The 24373-nt window shown below is 45.3% G+C and overlaps 1 protein-coding gene across 10 annotated transcripts in view; it reads left to right on the top strand.

Moving 5' to 3' along the window:
* The window catches only part of LOC110490751 (filamin-C), a 76535-nt gene that overhangs the window by 7296 nt on the left and 44866 nt on the right, over positions 1-24373 (top strand). For all 10 annotated transcript variants that reach the window (XM_036944650.2, XM_090200451.1, XM_036944645.2 and 7 more), the window contains exon 2: positions 22279-22527. In XM_036944650.2, coding sequence (XP_036800545.2) covers positions 22279-22527 — 249 coding nt within the window. The remainder of the gene's footprint in view (positions 1-22278; positions 22528-24373) is intronic.

Below are 24373 nucleotides of genomic sequence, written 5' to 3'. Positions count from 1 at the left end.
ATTATCTTCCATTTCTTTTAGACTAACATTTGGTTTTCAACAGCGGAGATTTGTAATAACCTTGCTGTCTCTCTCTCCGACACTTGCAACATTGTTTCAACATTGAAATTCAATCTCCATCTGTCCTATGGTAATGAACGTGTCGGGAGTTGGGATGAGACAGACAGACTGGCATATACACAAAGAAATGTCTACAGAAAAACACTAAGTGCAGCTAGTTTGCAGTTTCATTCCAGCTTCAGTTTCTTCTGAACAGTGGGCTGGCGAGAGAGTAAATGTTCAACGCCAGGCGAAACCGCACATCATTAGCTCATTTTAATGGATGTGTAAAAAAAATCATTAGAAAACAGCTTAAAGAAACTCAAATGCAGCTACTTTGCTGTTATTCTGGTTGCACTGTTTGACGTGACTGTGTTAGCCGAAGTTAGCCAGCTAGCAAGCAAGGGATAAGAAGTTTGCAAGCTATCATGACAAGGGAAAATTTAGAACGAAGGACTGGGTCGCGTCCATATTTTTATAACAAAAAGACTTAACGACTGGGCCACGTCTCTAGCAACCGAACCGATAGAATGAACGACCATCCGGCTTGGGTATCAACCCTAGATTTGTGTCGGGACTATATGTCGTGGAGGGTGAAATACAGTAGCATGAATAAATGAATCAAAACTACTTTAAAAAAAAAAACATGTCAATCATTATTTGAATATGTTGGAATCTTGTTGTGTAAAAGTGATAATGCCCTCGAAGCCGTTGTTGTTAGGCCTGAGACGAAGGCCTATCAACACCCGTGCCACTATCTTACAAACACCAGCTTCTCTGGCATTATCACTTAAGTAGAATCCATTCATTGTCTCCTGTTCATTCTTGCCTGCTCTCTCTCTCTCTCTCTCTCTCTCTCTCTTTCTCTCTCTCTCTCTCTCTCTCTCTCTCTCTCTCTCACCATCTCAGTGGTCAGCGTGAGTCGTAAAGCATGAGGAGGAGCATAGTGAGAGGAAGAAGTCCGTCCACAAGTTAAAGGCACTGCTCGTAAAAGCTTTAGCACGGCACCACAGCCAGGGTCAAACGAGGACCACAGAGCAGTTTCCACTGGAGAGAGAGGGAGAGATTAAGAGTGGAGGGAAATATAAAGTAGAGAGGAGACACAGAGAGATGGACAGGTAGAGGAGAGTGGAAACAGGGGATAGGGTGAGTGGAAGTTTAATGAGATGGTCAGGGAGAGAAGAGTGGAAACAGGGGATAGGGTGAGTGGAAGTTTAATGAGATGGTCAGGGAGAGAAGTGTGGAAACAGGGGATAGGGTGAGTGGAAGAGTGAAGAGATGGTCAGGGAGAGAAGAGTGGAAACAGGGGATAGGGTGAGTGGAAGTTTAATGAGATGGTCAGGGAGAGAAGAGTGGAAACAGGGGATAGGGTGAGTGGAAGTTTAATGAGATGGTCAGGGAGAGAAAATGTGGAAACAGGGGATAGGGTGAGTGGAAGTTTAATGAGATGGTCAGGGAGAGAAGAGTGGAAACATGGGATAGGGTGAGTGGAAGAGTGAAGAGATGGACAGGGAGAGAAGAGTGGAAACAGGGGATAGGGTGAGTGGAAGAGTGAATAGATGGTCAGGGAGAGAAGAGTGGAAACAGGGGATAGGGTGAGTGGAAGAGTGATGAGATGGTCAGGGAGAGAAGAGTGGAAACAGGGGATAGGGTGAGTGGAAGAGTGATGAGATGGTCAGGTAGAGAAGAGTGGAAACAGGGGATAGGGTGAGTGGAAGAGTGAAGAGATGGTCAGGTAGAGAAGAGTGGAAACAGGGGATAGGGTGAGTGGAAGAGTGAAGAGATGGTCAGAGAGAGAGACTGGTTAAACATAGTGTGTTATTCCAGAGACTGACGTTTCTAACAGACAGACCTACCAGACAGTAGACGTTCCTTTGTGTCCAGCCAAGAGAACCAAAATCATAGGGTTGGTTGGGATGAGATATTTTGAACCCGTGTCATTACATGTTTATTATGACTAGCCACAAAGTTTTTCAGTGATGATGAGAGGAATTAATCCAGGGGGTCCTGATGTTGATGGTGATGTTATATGTCAGGCAGTGACACAGCCACCTCCTTCCTGTGAGGATGTTTGGGTATATGAGTTTACAGCACATCACTTTGTTTGTTACTCTGTCCACATAGACTTGGCACCATAATCAGAGATAGGGTCAGTGTCCATAGCAACAAAATGTTTCCAAACAACATTTCTGCAATTTCCATGTTTAAGACAGCTGGGATGACCTAATGGTTTCTGGTGGAAACAGGTTATCAGGGTTAACCCATCTGGACCGCAGGATTACACAGTGGAAGATATAATATGGAGGGAAGAGTAACAGATGAGAAAGAGAGATGGGGAGAGCGAGAGAGCGAGAGAGAGAGAGCGAGAGAGGGGCTTCTGGATTTGAGAATGGAGTATGGGTTGGGTTTGAATTGGCCCTCGCTCTTCAACACACCTAACATCCAGTGCTGTGGTACCTGGCATAGGTAGGTTGAGGTCTCTAAGGTTATCTAAAGACTATCCAACACTATTTTCTAGTACAAAACATATCCTGGTCCGAGGTGTCTGTGAGGTGAATGGGGAAGACAGGTGAGGGGGTGAGAACTGCAGATGAGTGAGGGTGAGATGGTAGAGGGTGAGAAAGGTGACAGTTGAGAGGGCGACAGGGCAGAGGATCAGCACCTCACCAAGCGTGCCAGCTAGGCCTGCTGGGGTCAGGAGTTAGAGGTCATGAGTCAGGTTCATGGCGGCTCCACTTCCAAGCGGAAGCGGAAACTGGATTAGGATAGTCTGGCGACGGATGTATGGGAATGTGTGTATGTGATGATTGTGTGTGGGGGGTTTGTGTGTGTCTGTGTGTGTCTGCGTAGACTGAGTCACTCACATCTGGAGTGTCAGAACAGAGAGCAGTAGCCTTTATAACTGACTGGTCAAAGTGAGAGAGACAGAAAAACAGAGAGGTAATTACATGGTACCCTGTGTCAGTGACGTCACTTAAGGTCCCCTATCAATGTCTGCCACAGTATAATGTAACCTAGTGTATGTGGAGTGCCCTCCATGCTAAATAGACAGCCTGTTGTCGTCTACACACACACTTCTTAGAACCCTGAGAAATCGCCAAGTGCATTCTGGGGCAGTTGGTGTCAGGCACAACTGCTGTTAGCAGCCCAGAAATGATCTCATCAACATTCTGACCCTTAATCCATCTCTCTCTAGTCTGCTCCCTACAGGGTTGCTAGATCTAAGCCCTTATTCATCTTCACTCTCCTCCTGGTCCCTATGGAGTTGCCGGATTGGGAATGTGTCTTTATCCATGCACAGGCCTCTCTCCTCACCTCCCAGAGAGCAGGGCAGGTTCCATTGGCGTGCTGTGAAGTCAGAGCGGGGGAAAGGACCACGACGGAGGGGGGAAATGACTGATAACATGTTTAGGATATTTCCCAGGCTCATCACGAATCGGGGATTTGAAGGAATCTGGCACCACGCTGAAGGCCCTGATGACATGTCAAGGCAAGGCTTCGGGAAGGGGGTGAGGGTGAGGCGAGGCAAGAGGAGTGATTGCAGGGTGTGGGGGAGGGCTCAGCTGTGTAGTGCCCAGATGTTTGTCCCTCAGCATTGGGAAAAAAACAAATACATTAACCCTTTGAAAACTCCCTCTTTAATGAACTTGCCACTCCACACACCTCTTTACCTGGGACAGATCATGAAGAGAAGAAACGTGCACTTATATCACCAACACCTCTGTTAGTGAGAATGAAGAGAACAGCTTGAGTCTTTCTCCCTTATCTTACCAGGGAAGAATGTGTGTCTGAGTGACGCTGAGTTACACACACGCTGGGGAGTTCAAATGATATAGTTCTAACACCCACATCCTTTATCAATTAGATGTAGTTCCTTTTGAAGCAGCAGGCTGTTCGTTCTATGGGCTAAGATAGGGTTTCTACCTGTCACTCTCTCCATCCATTTTGGGCTCATGTTTGCCTGTCTCATGCTCTGTTCCCTGGGATTCTTTGGTGATGTTTTTTCATGAATGACTGTTCTGGGTCTCCAGAGATACGCTTGTGAATGGAGTTTAAGGCACGCTCTGTCATTCACAACATGTTTCACATGGTGAGTTTGAAGGCCTATGAAAAGTGTGCCCCCCCCACTCACACACACACAGACACACACGCACACACAAATATACACACACTCAAACACATACACTCAAATATCTACACACACTCCCTCTCTCTTTCTCACACACACGCACATATGAACTCACATACACTGAGTGTACAAAACATTAAGAACACCTGCTCTTTCCATGACATAGACCGACCAGGTGAATCCAGGTGAAAGCTATGATCCCTTATTGATGTCATCTGTTAAATCCACTTACATCAGTGTAGATGAAGGGGAGGAGACAGGTTAAAGAAGGATTTTTAAGCCTTGAGACAATTGAGACATGGATTCAGAGGGCGAATGAGCAAGACAAAAGCTTTAAGGGCAAGAACTGCAACGCAACTGGGTTTTTCATGCTCAACAGTTTCCTGTGTGTATCAAGAATGTTCCACCACACAACGACGTCCAGAAAACTTGACACAACTGTGGAAAGCATTGGAATCCTGATCTGACAGTAGAGTGGTGTTTAATGATCCTTTCCACCTGCTTAGAGGACTCACAAACACACAATATAAGCAGTTTCCCTGCAAGCTCTGAGTCCCAGCTAACTTCATACAATTCTACACATTTTGCCAAGGGGCATTTCTTCTGCGAGAGAGAGCATTTCTCCTGCAGTTTTGCAGCTAATTTCCTGTCATTCTAAACATGTTTTGATGACTTATGATGTGTTCAAATGTTATCTGGGGCCCTTGGGGCTGCAGGGGTGTGTGTTATGCCAGTGATACAGATGGTATGACTGGCATACCACACTGTATCTATCTGCCATTCCACAGCACATCTACCACTCTTCAGAAGACAAACTCCATCTGCATTCCTGTGTAGTGCTGATCTATAACTTTGTGAAGCTAGTTCGGTTATTTCAGTTAAATAGTATGTAGTAACTCTTTCTGTGTCTGTGTCTCCTGCCCTGTTCTGTTTTTAGTCTGTGCTTTCTCTCTGTAGTCTGCTGACTGTCACACTGTTAACCACACACACACACACACACACACACACACACACACACACCGCTTATCTCCTGTACAGAGAGTAGATATTGTAAAGGCAGGCCCAGGCCAGGTGCCATGAGGCTGAGAGAGGGAGGCATTCAATCACACACTAATGCCTTGGCTCCAGAGACACTGATGCCTCACACACACACACACACACACACACACGCACACACACACACACACACACGCACACACGCACACACGCACACACACACACACACACGCACACACGCACACACACACAGCATATCTATCGAATACGTGGATGTTGATTAAGGCAGCCCCCCACACCTTTGTGTCAGAGGGGTTGGGTTAAATGCGGAAGACACATTTCAGTTGAATGCATTCAGTTGTACAACTGACTAGGTATCCCACCTTTCCCTTATCTGTGCAGTCTTTCTGTGTGATCCATATGTATGGGCCAGTCTTAGTGTATGGGTTCACATTGATAGCTGTTCTGCACATACAGTATGCATACGTATGTGTGTCTGTGTTTATGTAGCTATACAGTATGCGTGAGATTCCTCTAAGTGTAATATAAAGTGTAGGGTTTCTGTCTGTACCGTAGTGTTGATGAGGAGGTGGTTTAGTTGTATTCCACTGTGGTCCTTACAGTTCCCTCATGCCCACCAGCTCAGGGCAGAGCAGATCACATGGGAGCCAGGGGGGGAGACAATACCGCCTGTGTGTGGGAGTAATGGGGGTGGGGGGCTCAACCAAGGAGAATGAGTGTATGCAGTGTATGTGACTTTGTGTGTTACTGTCTGTTACATCCCCCTAGAGGTTATTGACCCCCCCAGTTGTTGGCTAGAGACGCCTGTGAGCAACTGGGCCGGCAGCTGAGACTGCAGACTGGGTCCCACCAGAGAGAGAGAGAGAGAGAGAGAGAGAGAGAGAGAGAGAGAGAGAGAGAGAGAGAGAGAGAGAGAGAGAGAGAGAGAGAGAGAGAGAGAGAGAGAGAGAGAGAGAGAGAGAGAGAGAGAGAGAGAGAGAGAGAGAGAGAGAGAGAGAGAGAGAGAGAGAGAGAGAGAGAGAGAGAGAGAGAGAGAGAGAGAGAGAGAGAGAGAGAGAGAGAGAAAGAGAAAGAGCTCAGTCATCCTCCCTACACCACAGACCATATACTCTACAAGTCCTCCACTGCCCTCACTCCTTTCTCCCACACCCCCTGAACAGAACACTGGTAACCACTACTTGAATGTAGAATGGGCTGTTAACTCAAATACTTCCTTCGAGGACAATAAAGTCTAGTCTATCAATCTACAGTATAAAACATCCCACCAATTGATTTCCAACATTCAGTCAACACAGAACAGAGTATTCCCTTCTTTATCTCCATTACTCTGACTGGGCCCAACCAGGTGACAAGTCTAATTCACTTCTGAGCTTTCCTGGCTCAACCTCTCACTAACTCAGGAAAAAGAGAAAGGGAGAGAAAGGTTCCTTTCTTTCTAGTGTTCTGTTCTTCTTGGTTAGTTACCCAGGCTCCTATTCTGTTGGTAGAGAAACACCCCTGGGCCTGTATTCAAAAAGAGTCTCAGATTAGACGTGCTGATCTAGGATCAGTTTAGCATTTTAGATCATAATAATGCATATATGTACAGGGCGGGGGGGGGGGGGGGGGGATCTGGTCCTAGGTCAGCACTCTTACTCTGAGACTCTTTGTGAATACAGACCCTGGTGTACTTGAGGGGCTGGCTCAGGCTTTGACATGAGTAGAGAGTTCCTGTAACCTGTTCACCATGACAGGGTTATTACCGAGTGGTATACAGAGTTTACTTTGTGGCCCGTGCCACACCCACCCAAAGGGGATGAGAAATGGGGGAGTTAGGTAGAGTAGCCAGGGAGTAGAGGATTCCTTTTAGGAGAGATGTGAGCTGAATAGGAATGTGATCCAAGACGAAAGTGTGTGGAGGTCTGTTATAGCAACCATGTCCTGGTGTCTGTTTTCTATGTAGTGTTGAGAGATGTGTTCTTACCAACGCTTTAGACACAGAACAGTTTGGAGTGAGTGTGTGAGTGTGTTAGTACATGTCTATGTGTGAGTGTGTGTGAGTGTGGGTGTATTAGTACATGTCTGTGTGTGATTGTGTGTGAGTGTATGCCACATGTTTAGTTACTCGCTGTGTTAGACAGCTTTGGTCACAGCTCGTGAAATGGCTCGGCCTTTCAGCCTTTTATAAGCCACAGGTGATGTGTGTGTGTGTGTGTTTCTAATTTCCGTGGTCTTCATATAGCACTGGGCCTTTGTAAAGTCCTAAATTACACGTCCAACATTTATCCAGCTGCTGGAGCCGCCCCCGAGGCCTATTGTGTGTGGCGGAGGAATGCAGCAGGTCGTCAGCTGGTCTGTGTGCGTGTTTTGTGTGTGTGTTTTTATGTGATTATGTTGGATTTGTGTGTGTCGATGTGTCTCTGTTGTGTAAAGGAGGATATGCATATTGTGTGTATGTTGTGTGTGTATCTGTTGGTTGTACATGCGGGACTGAGTTTGTGTGTGTGTATGTGTGTTTGTTTGTGTGTGTTTGTGTGTATGTGTGTGGGCAGACCTCTTGTCTGTGGCCATCACTCAGGTCAGACAGGGTCATGTGTTGTTTGTCCTGGCGAGATTCTGAGTTTGAAGCTGGACACTTCCGGCCTTATTTGGGCATCACATAACAGTAACCTGCTTACACACTGGTAGGACATGTGCTCTGTGTGTGTGTGTGTGTGTGTGTGTGTGTGTGGGAGGGGGGTGTATGAGTGCGTGTGCATTTTTGTGTGTGTGTATGATTGTCACGACTTCCTCCGAAGTCGGCTCCTCTCCTTGTTCGGGCGGCGTTCGGCGGTCGACGTCACCGGCCTTCTAGCTATCGCCGCTCCATTTTTCATTGTTCCATTTGTTTTGTCTTGTTCCCCGCACACCTGGTTATCATTCCCTAATCACATTGTGTATATATATTTGTCTGTTCCCCCCCCATGTCCTTGTGTGGAATTGTTTTTTGTTACATGTTTTATGTGACGCGCCAGGCTGGTTTTCCATGTTCCGTGTTTATTTCACAAAGTATGTTTACTTGGTAACTATAGCTTTAGTGACTGTTTTCGTGCTTTGCACTTTTGCCATTTTTTTCTGGAGGTTTTGACGCAGTAGCATCCGTCTGCTGTTTGCTACTGCCTAAATAAAGTGTGTGCCTGTTCACAACTCTCTGCTCTCCTGCATCTGACTTCGCTACCAGTACGCACACACCTCACAATGATGCTAGAGCATCTGCGATGTTGCGTGTGTGTGTGTGGTGTTTGTTTGTGTGATTGTGTGTGTGTGTGTGTGTCTGTGTGTGGTGTGTGTGTGTGTGATTGTGTGTATTTTTGTGGTCCTATCCATGGTGTAGCCTATGTGTCTGTTCGTAGATTGAATCCTGCGTTTGTATACAGTACTCCTCCCATAATGGCATTTAACAGGGCTTTAATTGATGAGGTGGTGAGAGAGAATAATGGCATTTAACAGCGCTTTAATTGATGAGGTGGTGAGAGAGAATAATGGCATTTAACAGGGCTTTAATTGATGAGGAGGTGAGAGAGAATAATGGCATTTAACAGGGCTTTAATTGATGAGGTGGTGAGAGAGAATAATGGCATTTAACAGGGCTTGAATTGATGAGGTGGTGAGAGAGAATAATGGCATTTAACAGGGCTTTAATTGATGAGGTGGTGAGAGAGAATAATGGCATTTAACAGGGCTTTAATTGATGAGGTGGTGAGAGAGAATAATGGCATTTAACAGGGCTTTAATTGATGAGGTGGTGAGAGAGAATAATGGCATTTAACAGGGCTTTAATTGATGAGGTGGTGAGAGAGAAGGTGAGGGTTTGGTCAGCTGAAGCTCTCAGTCACAGTTCAGCTCTGCTTTGATTCCGAAGGTTGTGGTAATAACTGTTTATTCAGGCCTGGCAGAGATACATGGGGAACCCTATGCCTGCAGGGGTAATAGTCCAGCCAGGTCACCCATGATACAAGTCAGTATTCGACATCCATCCATGTCTGAGGATGTTGGGAGATGATGAGGAAACCGGCCACTAGGGGCAACAGTGCTGTTACCTTCAAGTAGGTTTGGGTTTTGTTAGGGTGTCGTGGACAGGATTGGCGGATGGGCATAAGCATCTGCCTTTGATTCTGTATGTGTGTTCGCCTGTCCTGATGTCCCAGTGATAGAGTGAGTGGGTAGAGTGAGTGTTTGATAGGAAGTTGTTTTTGAGATTGTTATTTTAAACCTATCCCAAACCTTAACCCTCACCTTAAGCATTCAGAGGTAATGCCTAACCTTAACCTTAAACACTTAGAAATTTGACGTTCGGAACAAGTAAGGAAAGTTTACGTTTGAGAAACATAGATGAACGTCAAATTCTGACGTGAGCCTGTGAGAGCTTGTTGAATACTCCGTGTTGGTGCACTAAGGGACTTTGGTTGCTTCTCAGGGATTGAAGTGCTCAATCACACTACTTCAGTGTGTGTCTTACATAAGCATAACCCTTTGACCGTTGTGCACATTACTCTGGCTTTCAAGCATTTGCTGTTCAGAGAAGCAGATATGCAATTCATGCCAAGGAAAGGGATTTATCTATGTGTGTGTGTGCGTGTGCGTGTGTGTGTGTGTGTGTGTGTGTGTGTGTGTGTGTGTGTGTGTGTGTGTGTGTGTGTGTGTGTGTGTGTGTGTGTGTCTGTTATAAACTGCCCCTGGGAATTCCTCTCCAACAACTGTTTGACATTGGCTCCAGCTGGTGTGTGTGAGTGTATTTTCTTCCTTGGACAATGTCTTTGGGAAATCCTGTGGAAAATGTGAGTCTGAGTGGCTCGCTTCCACACTGTCATTTGTTTTTTCTGTCTTTCTTTCTCCTGTTGGAGAGATACGGTCACTTTTTCCCTCTCTCTCCGCTCACTCTATCCACTCACTCTATCCACTCACTCACTATATCCACTCACTCACTCTATCTACTCTATCCACTCACTCTATCTACTCTATCCACTCACTCTATCTACTCTATCCACTCACTCACTATATCCACTCACTCTATCCACTCACTCACTACATCCACTCACTCTATCCACTCACTCACTCTATCCAGACACTCATTCTGTCCACTCACTCACTCACTCACTCACTCACTCACTCACTCACTCACTCACTCACTCACTCACTCACTCACTCACTCACTCACTCACTCACTCACTCACTTACTCTATCCCCTCACTCACTCTATTCACTCACTCACTCTATCCACTCACTCACTCTATCCACTCACTCTATCCCCTCACTCACTCTATCCACTCACTCACTATACCACTCACTCACTCTATCCACTCACTCACTATACCACTAACTCACTCTATCCACTCTCACTCACTCACTCTATCCACTCACTCACTCTATCCACTCACTCACTCTATCCACCCACTCACTCTATCCACTCACTCACTCTATCCGCTAACTCTATCCACTCACTCTATCCACTAACTCTATCCACTCACCCACTCTATCCACTCTCTCACTCTATCCACTAAACTCTATCCACTAACTCTATCCCCTCACTCACTCTATCCACTCACTCACTCTATCCACTCACTCACTCTATCCCCTCACTCACTCTATCCCCTCACTCACTCTATCACCTCACTCACTCTATCCCCTCACTCACTCTATCGCCTCACTCACTTTATCCACTCACTCACTCTATCCCCTCACTCACTCTATCCACTCACTCACTCTATCCCCTCACTCACTCTATCCCCTCACTCACTCTATCACCTCACTCACTCTATCCCCTCACTCACTCTATCGCCTCACTCACTCTATCCACTCACTCACTCTATCCCCTCACTCACTCTATCACCTCACTCACTCTATCCACTCACTCTATTCACTCACTCACTCTATCCCCTCAATCACTCTATCCACTCACCCACTCTATCCCCTCACTCACTCTCTCCCCTCACTCACTCTATCCACTCACTCACTCTATCCACTCACTCTATTCACTCACTCACTCTATCCCCTCACTCACTCTATCCACTCACTCACTCTATCCACTCATTCTATTCACTCACTCACTATCCACTCACTCACTCTATCCACTCACTATATCCACTCACTCACTCTATCCACTCACTCTATTCACCCACTCACTCTATCCACTCACTCACTCTATCCACTCACTCTATCCACTCTATCCACTCACTCACTCACTCACTCACTCACTCACTCACTCACTCACTCACTCACTCACTCTATCCCCTCACTCTATCCCCTCAATCACTCTATCCACTGACCCACTCTATCCCCTCACTCACTCTATCCCCTCACTCACTCTATCCACTCACTCACTCTATCCACTCACTCTATTCACTCACTCACTCACTAACTCACTCACTCACTCACTCACTCACTCACTCACTCACTCACTCACTCACTCTATCCCCTCACTCACTCTATCCACTCACTCACTCACTCACTCACTCACTCACTCACTCACTCACTCACTCACTCACTCACTCACTCACTCACTCACTGAACTCTATCCACTCACTTTATCACTGGGACATCAGGACAGGGGTAGACACACACACACACACACTTCGATGTTATTTGCAGGAAAAAACACTGCAGAGTGATTAGATACCGCAGCACTATGCACACAGGAAGTGTCTGAAGCTGTGCTTAAGTCAAATGGTTCCCCAGGAGAAAGTGAACCCATCTACAGGAAACAGGAGCTGTTCTGTGTTGTTTCCTCATGGAACCCCCCCACCCTGTGGTGCCATCATTCCTACTCCACTAAACTCTGTCTCCTTAATCAACCCTTACACATTACTAGGCTACTACTACACACACACACACACACACACACACACACACACACACACACACACACACACACACACACACACACACACACACACACACACACACACACACAAACACACCACAAGTCTGATCTAGGCCATATCTCAATGTATCTTCCAGCTGATATTACATTGTCCCCCACTGAGCAAAACTGGTTGAAAATCCGTCTTTTCACTGGGCCTTCTGTAGTTCTGTTCTGGCTCATACAAGCCAGGTGTCTGAGCTGCATCAGTCTCTCTGTGTTAGTTCTCTATATGTTAGATGCAGAGCCGACAGATCAGAACACACAGTCTGATAAAGACCCATGTCTTCATTACCCTTGAGATCACATCCAGTCCAATGTTATTTGACACATGCTTCGTAAACAACAGGTGTAGACTAACAGGGAAATGCTTACATACAATGCAGACTTAAAGATAAAGGTAAAATAAAAAATATAATTAATGTCACAAGGAATAAATACACAGTGATTTGGTAGAGCATTGTGAGTGTGCAGTGAGCATGGTTATATGTCAGCATGTATGTGTGCAAGTGTGTTTCATAGCAAATATAGAGCGATAATAGACTGAAGTAACGAGTGGAGCAGTGGGGATCTGTTAGCAATCTGCCAGTCAGAGAGCTGGGTTCTGAAGGGCCGCTGTCCAAACGCCAGCTCTGTCCACCCTACTCACTGCTGACCCTTCACGTCTGTTTCTGGAGAGAGAGAGAGAGACAGAGAGAGACAGACAGAGCGAGAGAGAGAGAAACAGAGAGAAACAGAGAGAGAGAAACAGAGAGAAACAGAGAGAGAGAAACAGAAATAAACAGAGAGAGAGAAACAGAGAGAAACAGAGAGAGAAACAGAGAGAAACAGAGAGAGCGGAGGAGAAGAAAGAATGAGACCTGGACTAGAGCCAGACACCTTCACAGTAACAACAAGGGGCTTGTTTTAACACAACCTCTCCTGCGAAGGCTGTACGCCCATTAGAGTGCTACAGTCAGCGTCAGTTACAGTGGGTTAGAGTTTGGCATTGCCCGGGGTAACCAGACAAACAGTGAGTCCTGACACCAGAGCCAATCGAAGTCTTAAAGGTCACTTTACACTGAGATGGAGGCGAAACAATAGGTTCTGGGCAGAAAGGCCACATTGTTGTCATCGTCCCCCTGCTCCCCCCCAGTCCAACTGGAGAAAATGTGTTATGCATGAAGTTCTGACATCAGGCCTTTGTGTCTCCAAGCAGCGACTTACAACAGGGAGAGAGAGAGGGAGAGAGAGAGAGAGAGAGAGAGAGAGAGAGAGAGAGAGAGACAGAGAGAGACAGAGAGAGAGAGACAGCAAATCATTTTTGCAACTTAGTACTTTTGTGCTTTAATGCTCTAGTGGAGGAACTGAGGTGGGTTAATGCGAGCTGTTGGATGCCCTCTATTCTCACCTCTCTCTTCACTCCATGTGGCAGTGTGGTTGGTGAACGGCACAGGATGGTTTGAATGAGTGTGGGAGATACACCGCTTATCTCTTGTACAGAGAGTAGATATTGTAAAGGCAGGCCCAGGCCAGGTGCCATGAGGCTGAGAGAGGGAGGCATTCAATCACACACTAATGCCTTGGCTCCAGAGACACTGATGCCTCACACACACACACACACACACACACACACACACACACACACACACACACACACACACACACACACACACACACACACACACACACACACACACACACACACACACACACACACACACACAGACAGACAGACAGACAGACACACACACACACACACACACACACACACACACACACACACACACACACACACACACAGACAGACAGACAGACAGACACATACACACACACACACACACACACACACACACACACTTGTCGACGGGGCCAAATTCATCTTTCCCGTTAATACCTCCCAACCTCAACCTCTGTCTGACCCCTCTGGAAATTTTCAGAAAACATTCTCATTCCCCATCCCAGCTCCAGTTTGGAATTCTGTCCCCCTCCCTCTCCCTCCAAATGCCCTTTCCTTTTCCCCAACCCTTTAAGTCATGTCTTTGTTGTTCTTTCCCACTGTTTGTTCTTCCATGCATGTTGTGTTTGATCCTGCTGGATTCCAGGACCATGTCATCAACACCGGCTGTTGTTTGCAAGCTGTTTGTTTGCGGAGTTCAACTTCAAGTTACGAGGAACATTTTTGTTTTGTCGAGTAAGATTAGATGAGGCAGTTTTCCAAGATCAATTCAAAGTAGTGGAGGTGTAGTGGTCCAATGCAAAGGGTAGTTATTAACTGTCTAGTAATATTTTTAAAAACATTGCAATTTGTCAACATTGCAAGTGTTGACAGGCTGACAGTTTTGTTGACAGGTGAGACTACTGAGCCGGGGATTCTGGGTAATCTCCCCTCCCAATACAGTAGGACACACATGAATGCACGCGCTGATCATTCTGACGCAGTCCTATAGGAGTGTCCCTGTTTAAGCCAAGAGGCTCTCAGCATAGACCCCAGTGTGTGTTAGATCCTACACACCCCAGTGCCGGAAATATCAGGCTTTGAAATGTTGGACCAGGACCAAACCTCTGAAGTGATTAAATCAACATCGCTCTCTCTTATCGCATGTGTGATATGTGTGTGTGTGTGCGCGCGTATGTGTGTTTAGTACTCTCTCAGCAGTGCTGAAACATAAGTGTCAGACTGGGAGAGTGTCAATGTAAAGTCCTGCTTTTTTTAAACAGGCACAGTATACCTGAGGGGTCCTCTCTTCCTGGTGTGTTGCTGGTGCAGTAGCACCGCTCTGCAGGGTTCGTTAGTGCTGATCTGCTCTCAGCACCTTGCAGGCTGAATGAAACATGAAACCCCCTCACTGAGTTAAAAAGGAGACCATCAGCCAATCATATCAATCTTTCTACATCTGTCCTAGCTCTCAATAACACTCCCCCCTAGCCTACCACTTCCACTAACCACAAACTCCCCCAACTACTGAAAACTCCTATCCCCACACCAGAGGAGGCTGGTGGGAGGAGCTCTAGGAGGACAGAGACAATCATTTGATTTCCATATGTTGGATACCGTTCCATTTATTCCATTCCAGCCATTATAATGAGCCTGTCCTCCTCCTCTGCCCCACACCTCCTCCTACCACCACCTCCTCCTTCTACTCTGTCCTCCAATTCAAAACCTCTTTCCCCTTTCCCCTATGGTCCAAGCCCAAACTACTAGCCACCCCTACCTACAACCCCCACCCTCACCTCCCCACCAACCCCCAACCTTATACCCCCTGTACTTACTTGACTGGACCAACTCATAGATAGGGCTGTTGCGATGACCGTATTACCGCCACACCGGTGGTCACGAGTCATGAAGGCAGTCAAATTCCACGTGACCGTTTATTCACGGTAATTAGGCTTCTCTCAATGCAAAAGTATTTGAAAATCTAATCAAACACTTAATGAGAGCCCATGAGCTCATGTTGTGCAACATTTTGCGCGAAAAAACAGAGTGATGGCCTCTACTAAAAATAGAAATAGAAAGCTGATCCTCCTCTTTTTAGTTGAGTTGAGTTTTTTACAGGGACAGTGCACATTAATCAACGTTTCAGTAAGTGCCAGCCGGCTATTAGCCAGCCGGCTAATTTTCAACCGCAGTCCCTGGGCAGGTTATTAAAAACAATTACAATATAGACAATCATTGAGCAGTGATCACACTCAGAGCAACATAGGACATGCAAGACATAGCATACAGACAGAGCAACATAGGACAAGCAAGACGTAGCATACAGACAGAGCAACATAGAACAAAAAGCTGCAAGACAAAATTCATAAAAGCAACAAAGTGTTTCCACACCTCACAAGCTACAGACAACAGACAACATGGAAAGCGGCAACACAGCTAGGGATTATGTTCACAAATCTGATTGACCTTTAGCCATGTCTTCATGCATTTTGTGAAAGTGTGATATGTGGTGCAGTTATGTGTGTCTGATGGCAGTGTATTCCAGACATGGGAAGCTCTCACAGAGAAAGCGGATTTACTAAAGGTGCTTTTCCTTAAGGGAACTATACAGTCACCTCTCATGGCAGACCTTGTGGATCTGCTGCCATATGTTTGGGGTTCCTGTTTAACAAAAATACTGAGTGGAGGGGAAGCCAGGCCATTTAGGATCTTGAATACAAGACATGCGTCGGTGTAATGCACAAGATTTTCCCAACTCAGGAGCTCATGCTTTCTGAGGATGTAACAGTGATGATGGCTATTGGGCTTCCTATCAAGCACTTTGAGAGCCTGTTTGTAGAGAGACTGAATAGGTTTTAATGTTGTACAGCAAGCTTTGGCCCAACTAGTCAAGCAGTATGTTAAATAGGGGAGTATCTTAGATTTGATGTACAGTTTTGCTACCTCTGTAGTCAATCAGTTTTGTATCATTCGGAAATTAGCTAAGTTGAATTTAGTTATTTGAATGACCTTTTTCACATGCTTTTTAAAAGAGAGGTTGGAATCAAGTATGATGCCAAGGTACTTAAAATCAGATACCACCTGGAGCTTCTCCCCTGACACATAGACATCTGGCTCAGTAGCATCTGTTGCCCTCTTTGTGAAGAACATGCAAACAGTTTTTTTCACATTGAGATGCAAACACGAGTCACTGAGCCACTTTGTAACCTGGACCATTACAGTAGTGAGTTATTGTGCAGCTTGTTGTTTGCTCTTTGCATGCACATACTGTATATCACTGTACCATCTGCATACATTTGAACTTCAGACCCAGTACAGACAGAAGGCAGATCATTAGCTATGATGTACAGGCTGAACAGGAGAGGCCCCAGTATAGACCCTTGGGGCACTCCCATATCATAGCTAAGAGTGGGCGACAGCTCATTGCTCACTCTGACACACTGAGTTCTGCTTTCAAGGTATGATTTCATCCATCTCAAGGCATCGGGGGAAAAGTTTAACTTAGACAATTTTGTGATGAGAATCTCATGGTTAACAGTATCAAAAGCCTTCCTTAGGTCCAGAAACACAGCTCCAACAACACCCCCTTTGTCCATATTGGACTTCACATTTTCCAGAAGAAAGCAGTTGGCCGTTTCTGTGGAGTGTTTTGCTTTGAAGCCAAACTGCATGGAGTGTAATGTGAAGGGGCTGTTGTTGAGGTGGGCAATCAGTTGTTCTGCTACACACTTTTCAAAAAAGTTACTCACGTCAGCAGGGTGGCCCGAGTTAAAGATGGCCGTTATTATGGCCGACTTCCATACCCTTGGAAACACCCCCAGACCAATAGATGTGTTGGTGACCTTAGTAATGGGGCCAATGAGTGACTCTTTGTAGTTTTTAAGAAAGTTTGAGTCAATAAAGTAGAAATTGAAGGCTATTGTTATTTCGACTACATCCTGTGTTAGATTGTTATTCACCATGATTTCTAGTCTTTTTGCAGTGTTACTATGGTCTTTCCCTGTTAACTTTTTTAGATTCTCCCAGATCAATTTAGAATTTCCCTTTGCTTCACCAATTATGTTAATATAAAAGGTTGCCTTGGCCTGTCTGATTTCTTTCATCACCTTATTTCTCAACATGGTAAACCTACGTCTGTCATGATCTAATTTGAATCTTAGGGCTATGTTTAGAGCATAATCTCCTTCTTTCATCAATTTCCAGATTTCTCCATTTAGCCAAGGAAGAGTGCTCTTTTGGCCAGGTTTGGATTTGATTTTCTTTAGGAAACCATTTATTGTAGTCTGGATTGTGGATAGAAAAACCTGACTATCAGCTTCCATGTCTGTATAGGACAAGAGATCATTCCAGTTAATTCCCTTAATTGTATTTTCAAAATAGTTTAATTCACTCTTAGGTATTCTTAGTTGATCCAGCTTTCTAACAGTAGAGAGGTTAAACCTGCTCTTAGACAGCTTTCTGGCTATAAGTGTCAGATTATGATCAGATAGCCAAGTAACCATATTGAATGATTTAGCCACTCTCTCTGGTTTATTACTGAACACCAAGTCAATCTGTGTTTTAGAGCAACAAGTCACCCTGGTTGGCCCTTCAAATAGCTGTGTCAATAGTCTAGGTGATGTGGGTAAGGCGGAGTCAGGCGCAGGACACAGAGATGAGTAATAATCGTAACTTTACTCAATAAACTTCCATCAAGGAGAACAAAATTCCAGAGCACATAAACGAGACAACATGACAACAATAAACACGCACAAAACCATGATGGAACCAGAGGGTTAAATAGGGAATAAATGATAACATAATGGAAACCAGTACAATCAAGACCAAACAAAAGGAAATGTAGATCGGTGGAGACTAGAAAGCCGGTGACGGCGAACGCCGAACGCCGCCCGAACAAGGGAGAGGCACCAACTTTGGCGGAAGTCGTGACAAGATGTGTAAGGTCAAAGGTATTAGTGATCCGTTTGAGGGTTTTCCTACAAGACTTGTCTTCATAATTAATATTAAAAACTCCCATTACTCCCATACCTCTTTCCCAAAGTCACATTCCCTAAGCATGTTATTAAACTAATCAAAAAACATACTTTTGGTGGAAGGTGGCCTATACATTCAAATAAGGGTCAAATAAATTTGGGGAGACAGTGTAACGTTCAGGCCAATACATTCTAGTTCATTATCAATAGTAGAGGCCTGCTATATTTATTTCTCAACTTTCCTAATATTAAGCACATTGCTTATATTTACAACAGGAGTATAGCCTACCTGAACAGAATAGGTCTGCCTTTGTACTATGGGGGATAGTAGATTGACATAGGCTAGCACTTTTGCTGTTCTTTAAGCCTACTCATATTGTTGGCTGATAAAAAGTTAATGTGGATAGTTCTTTCAATATCTTCAATATGCACCTCGGAATTGGATAAGAATGCGCAGTTGCGTCCCCGATGTATCTGTCTTCACTTGTAGCCTGTGAGAAAGACCCGACCAAGTGATGGAGCGCTCAGCACTCAAGGAGAAGCGCACAACAGTTACTGGCCGCAAAAGGCATGGATTTTTTTTAGGGTGTATTATGGCCACACAAAGGGGATGCCGCTGTGAAATTCTAGGCATTATCAAGTGCTTGTCAAATTGTGAATGAGTGACTGAGGTAGTGCGTACAGCCGGCACAAAAAAAACAAAGCAGAGCTCATGCCTTTCAAGCGACTTCAAAAAAAAATCATCATTAGAGTCTCATCATGCAGCCTTACAATGTATTAAAAATCAAAACATATAGCCCAACGTTTGTAGCACAACTAAAGTTACATTAATAACTCTAAATTAAGCATATTGGAGTAGCTATTTCTTTGTTAACCGCTCAACACAGAATAGCCGCATGTGCGCACTCCCTTCATTGTTTGGAGAAAATATCCTTTCTATTTTATTCAGCTTTGTTCAATGGTATTTTTCATACTATAAATGAATGCCACGGAATTCTAAGCAAATCTTGTCTGCTAAATGAACTAGTGTAGCCCACAGCCATTTAGAATAGCCAGATAAGAACATAAGGACAACTCAGAGTATGCTGTTCTTCTGAAATAGATTCTTCTGAAATAGATGACATTTTCTTCATATCATGCTTTTTTAGACCTGTCTAAAATAAATCATGGATTTAATGTGAAGGTGTAGGATACGATACATAGATTTATTAGACTTTTAAAATGTAGATGTTCCAAAGGTCTGCATCAGTGTCTTTCTTGTAGGCTGTGTGGGAGCCAGGAAATGCTAAAAGCGTTTATGTTAATTAATGATCAATTACCGTGAGACCGACAGTTATTTGCTTAACAATCACCGGCTGACGAAATTTCGTGACTGCCACAGCCCTACTCATAGAGCATTCACAAACACCCCCGGGATGCTGAGCCCCACACAGAGCCTCCATGGCTCCATTCCCAGAAAGTCCAATCCCCCAAACCTCAGATGGGAGAAACCAGATACCCGTAACATGGTGAACAGGGAAAACATGAGGTTTTCAGAGATTCTTTCTTTCATAGTTAATATTAACATCCATAGCAGGGTGTATGCTGAAAACATCCTGACCTGGATTATATGTAGGAGTGAAAGGGGGGGAAAGAATGAAAGGAAAGGAGAGAGGGAAGAGAAGAGGAAGGAAATGGCTCTGTCAGTGTGCTTGTCTGCTGTGTGGAGTCATGTTGAGGAGTTTGGCCGGAGATTTGAGCAGTTGTGTGGTCTGGAGACCACATATTGAGTGTCTCGGTCTTCACTCTCTGACAATTATCAGCTTCCATTCAGTCGGCGCATAAAACCGATCAGACAATTAGACAGCTAAATTGGGCCGTAGGGGACCTCTGTCATTTTTAAAATTCCATGTATGTGTGTTCGGGTGTGTGTGTTTGACTCTGTATGGATGTGTGTCTGTGTTTCATTTAAACTGACCTCATTTCATTTACCTAGGGTTAAATGGCATCCAATAACAGTACACTCCTAGAAAAAAGGGTTCCAAAAGGGTTCTTTGGTTGTCCCCATAGGAGAACCTACCTGGAACCGAAAGGGTTCTATTTGGAAACAAACAGGGTTCTTAAAAGGATTCTCCTATGGGGACAGCCGAATAACCCTTTTAGGTTCTCGATAGAAGAGTGTAGTACTAGCACACAGCTCTGTCCACTGTCTAGCTTGGTCAATACTTTACAGCTACATGTTAGATGTAGCCTAGTGCTGTTAGGCTGTACTAGCAGTAAACACTTTTAGACAACACAGAGATTAATGTAGAGATTGTCATGAGAGATGGGAAAATCCTTAGATGAGTCTGGCCCAGCTGAATGTGTACAGCCAGTCAGGAAACAGACACACAAACACATGACGTACACCCCAAACTCCCACTGCTCCAGATCCTGCAGTAACGCATACACAAGCCAAGGGAAAGGGGGATACCTAGTCAGTTGTACAACTGAATGCCTTCAACTGAAATGTGTCTTCCGCATTTAACCCAATCAGAGAGGTGTGGGGGGCTGCCTAATTTCGACATCCACATCTTCGGAGCCCGGGGTTTACTGCCTTGCTCAGGGGCAGAACAACAGATTTTGACCTTGTCAGCTCGGGGATTCAATCCAGCAACCTTTCGGTTACTGGCCCAACCCTGTAACCACTAGGCTACCTGCCACCCCAAGGAGTGTGTGTGTGTGTGTGTGCTTGTATGTGTGTGTGTGAGGGATCATCCAACTAGACAAGACAAATGGATCAAAGCATGAAGCGAAGAGTAAACATCAGTATGATGAAGACGATGACTAAGGAGTCCTAGAGTGATACCATTGCCTAATCCCCCCCACCATCTCCCCCTGCCGCCTTATGTGTGATCTGCCTGGTAAAGTGATCACCGTGGCGGTAAGGCCGGGGCAGTCAGATTCTCATAAAAGCAGAGTAAACACAGATGTTGATGTTGTTGTGCCAGGCAGCTGAAGGCCGAGGGCAGACACCAGAACTCTGTTATTATGATTCTACAACACACTGTTTCTCTTTAGAACAGAACGATCAGATGGCGCTAGTGCAGTAGTGTTTGTGTGTGTGTGTGTGTGTGTGTGTGTGTGTGTGTGTGTGTGTGTGTGTGTGTGTGTGTGTGTGTGTGTGTGTGTGTGTGTGTGTGTGTGTGTGTGCGTGTCTGTGTGTGTGTGTGTGCGTGTGTCTGTGTGTGTGTGTGTGTGTGTGTGTGTGTGTGTGTGAGTGTGTGTGTGTGGTAGAGGCCCCACACAAGGGGTTAGGGCTAGACCTAATCTGCTCCCCAGTTTGTCCGTGAAGTTGTAACTGCATATGGCAGAGGGCGTAGCCCTTTCCTCCAATCAAATGACCTAGTGGCCTCACGGGTGGAATGTTGTTAATATTTTAATAAGCCACTGAAAATCAGGTGTTTCTATGTTAAGCGGTTTTGATATATTTCAGTGGTCTGTGATGTATATGAGGTGCAATATTGGAATGCAAACTCAAAATGGAATACATTTCAACTCCATATCATACATGGTACAGGTGTATTCTTCAATTTAAGCCCGTAACCATGTGTGATGTGTATACTTTTGTCTCAAAGTAGATTTGTTTAAGACTACCAAGAAACGCTCTGTGTGACCCTGATTTAGCCCACTGCAGTAAAAGGTTAAACTCAAGTTACCTGGGGAGCCAATTTTAGCGGCCAGTATCGCTTTCATGGGAGTATTGCTTTCTTGCACAATTCCATAGTCTATTACTATGTTCTTTATTCAGTATCAGTACCTTAGTAAATGACCTGACCTTAACCCTCCCCTCTCTCCCCCTTTACAGACAGTAAGGCCATCGTGGATGGGAACCTGAAGCTTATCCTGGGTCTGATCTGGACTCTGATCCTGCACTACTCCATCTCAATGCCCATGTGGGAGGACGAGGACGATGAGGACGCCAAGAAGCTGACCCCCAAGCAGAGGCTGCTGGGATGGATCCAGAACAAGGTGCCCCAGCTGCCCATCAACAACTTTCACCGTGACTGGAGGGATGGCAAGGCTCTGGGAGCCCTGGTTGACAACTGTGCCCCAGGTAAGAGCTGATCTAGGATCTGTGACTCATCCTGTTCTTAGACTCTGCTGGCTTGGAGCTGATTCAGAAACAGTTTAGTGTTAGTTAATTTCAGTGGAAGGATGTCAGGGCCCTGGGGGCACTGATTGACAACTGTGCCCCAGGTAAGGCATCGAGGAGCAGTTTGAGTGCAGATTGTCAGTCTGTAAGAACTGCAAGAGCTTTGTAAGAGCTGATTCAAGATCTGAACATTCATTTGTTGACAGTCGTCTTCCAGGTTGCAACTCATTTGAGAGCTGTTTGAGGGTTGATTAATCGTCCATACTATTCACAGTACTCTAAACACTAACCTCAGCCATAATTCCAAGTATGTGTCACAGAGAAGTTCCAGAGAAAATCCAGTGTTTTGAAACAGTCTTGTTGAAACACTAAGCCTAATGAGTCCAGGTCACGGGTAGGGGTTATGTACTTTCTGGCCTGTCTAACTGGGGGGCTTGGTTGAAGACAATGAGAATGTTTATTTTTGGTGAGTGTCTGCATGGCATGTTCTGTGGGGTGGGGGTAGAGGTAATGGTGCATGGGGCTACCATAGAGCACGACATCAATGAGGAGATCCTTATTCGAGGTGGGGATGTGGGCGCAACGTATGAATGGATGAGGCCAAAAAGAATACAAGCTGCATTCAATAAGCAATATTCCTGAACTGCACAACTTCACATCAGAGAAGGAGAGACCTTGGGGAACCAGAAGGGGACTTGTGTCTTCCGTATGCTCTCCCCTACCAACCTTAACTCTTAATCACAATCAGACGTTTCGTCATTATAAAACAATCTGATGAGAGAAGAATAAGGGAAAGAGAGAGGGGGAGGAGGATGAGGAGGAGGAGTGTAGGGGGTAACCAAAAACACAGACATTTAGAATCCCCAAACCACAGAGAGATAGTGAGGTAATTAGAGATCAGGGTCGTCAGGGCCTAGCCAGGGGGACTTGCCCGACAACTGCCCTAGATAGAGTGATCCCTGCTGGGGAAGGGTTCATAACTCTAGGCTTGGCTCTCTCTGTGAAGGCCTCTACTAATTTGGACTGGGCTCCTGGCAGGCACTAGGGCTTTCTAAGACATGGTTCCAAGGGGAACTCAGACTGACCTTGGGTGAGGAGACACGTCTTGTTCAACAGAGCCTCTAATCCTGTGTTTGTACAAATGGTGTTGAGACCAGATGAGTGGAATGGCATTAATAGGTTCACAGAGTTAGTTACTCCAGAGAAATGAAGCAAAGAACTGAGGTGCGCTGTCTTTTTGTTGTGGCTGAGTGTCTGTATGTGTGTGTAGGTGTTTGATTTTTGTAGGTGTGTGAGTGTGAGTGTGCGTGTGCGTGTAAGAGAGAGCCAATGTGTTAATGTGTGCGTTTATTTGTTTTCATGCGTTTGGATGCTTCTGAGTGTGTGTTTATGCGCGTTTGTGTGCATGACAAAGTGTGTTTGCTTAGGCAGGAAGTTGAGAAGTGTGTTGGTGAGAGGCTAAGGTGGGGGAACAATAAACAAACAACGACTCCATTCTCCCCCATGCTGAGGCTGTCTAATTCACTTAACCAGACCAGTGGGGTCACAGAGCGGGTGTGTGTGTGTGTGTGTGTGTGTGTGTGTGTGCGTTTGTGCTTTACATGTGCGTTTATGGTGTACGCGCCTAATCATGTGTGTGTGTATGTTTGTGTGTGTGTGTGTGCATTTCTGCTTTTCAGGGTGAGTGTGTGTTTATGGTCTAAGTGTATGTATTAGTAGTGTTTACACTGCATTTACACAAATCTCTGACACTGAGCAGGACTAACTAGCAGGTTTTATTCTAGGCTTTGACCATACAGGGCTCTGT

Source organism: Oncorhynchus mykiss, chromosome 15 (genome assembly GCF_057628025.1).
Source record: "Oncorhynchus mykiss isolate SJ-2025 chromosome 15, ASM5762802v1, whole genome shotgun sequence".
NCBI classification, from domain to species: Eukaryota; Metazoa; Chordata; class Actinopteri; order Salmoniformes; family Salmonidae; genus Oncorhynchus; species Oncorhynchus mykiss.
The sequence above is the reverse complement of the archived record's forward strand: the minus strand, read 5'-3'. Positions and strand labels throughout refer to the sequence as shown.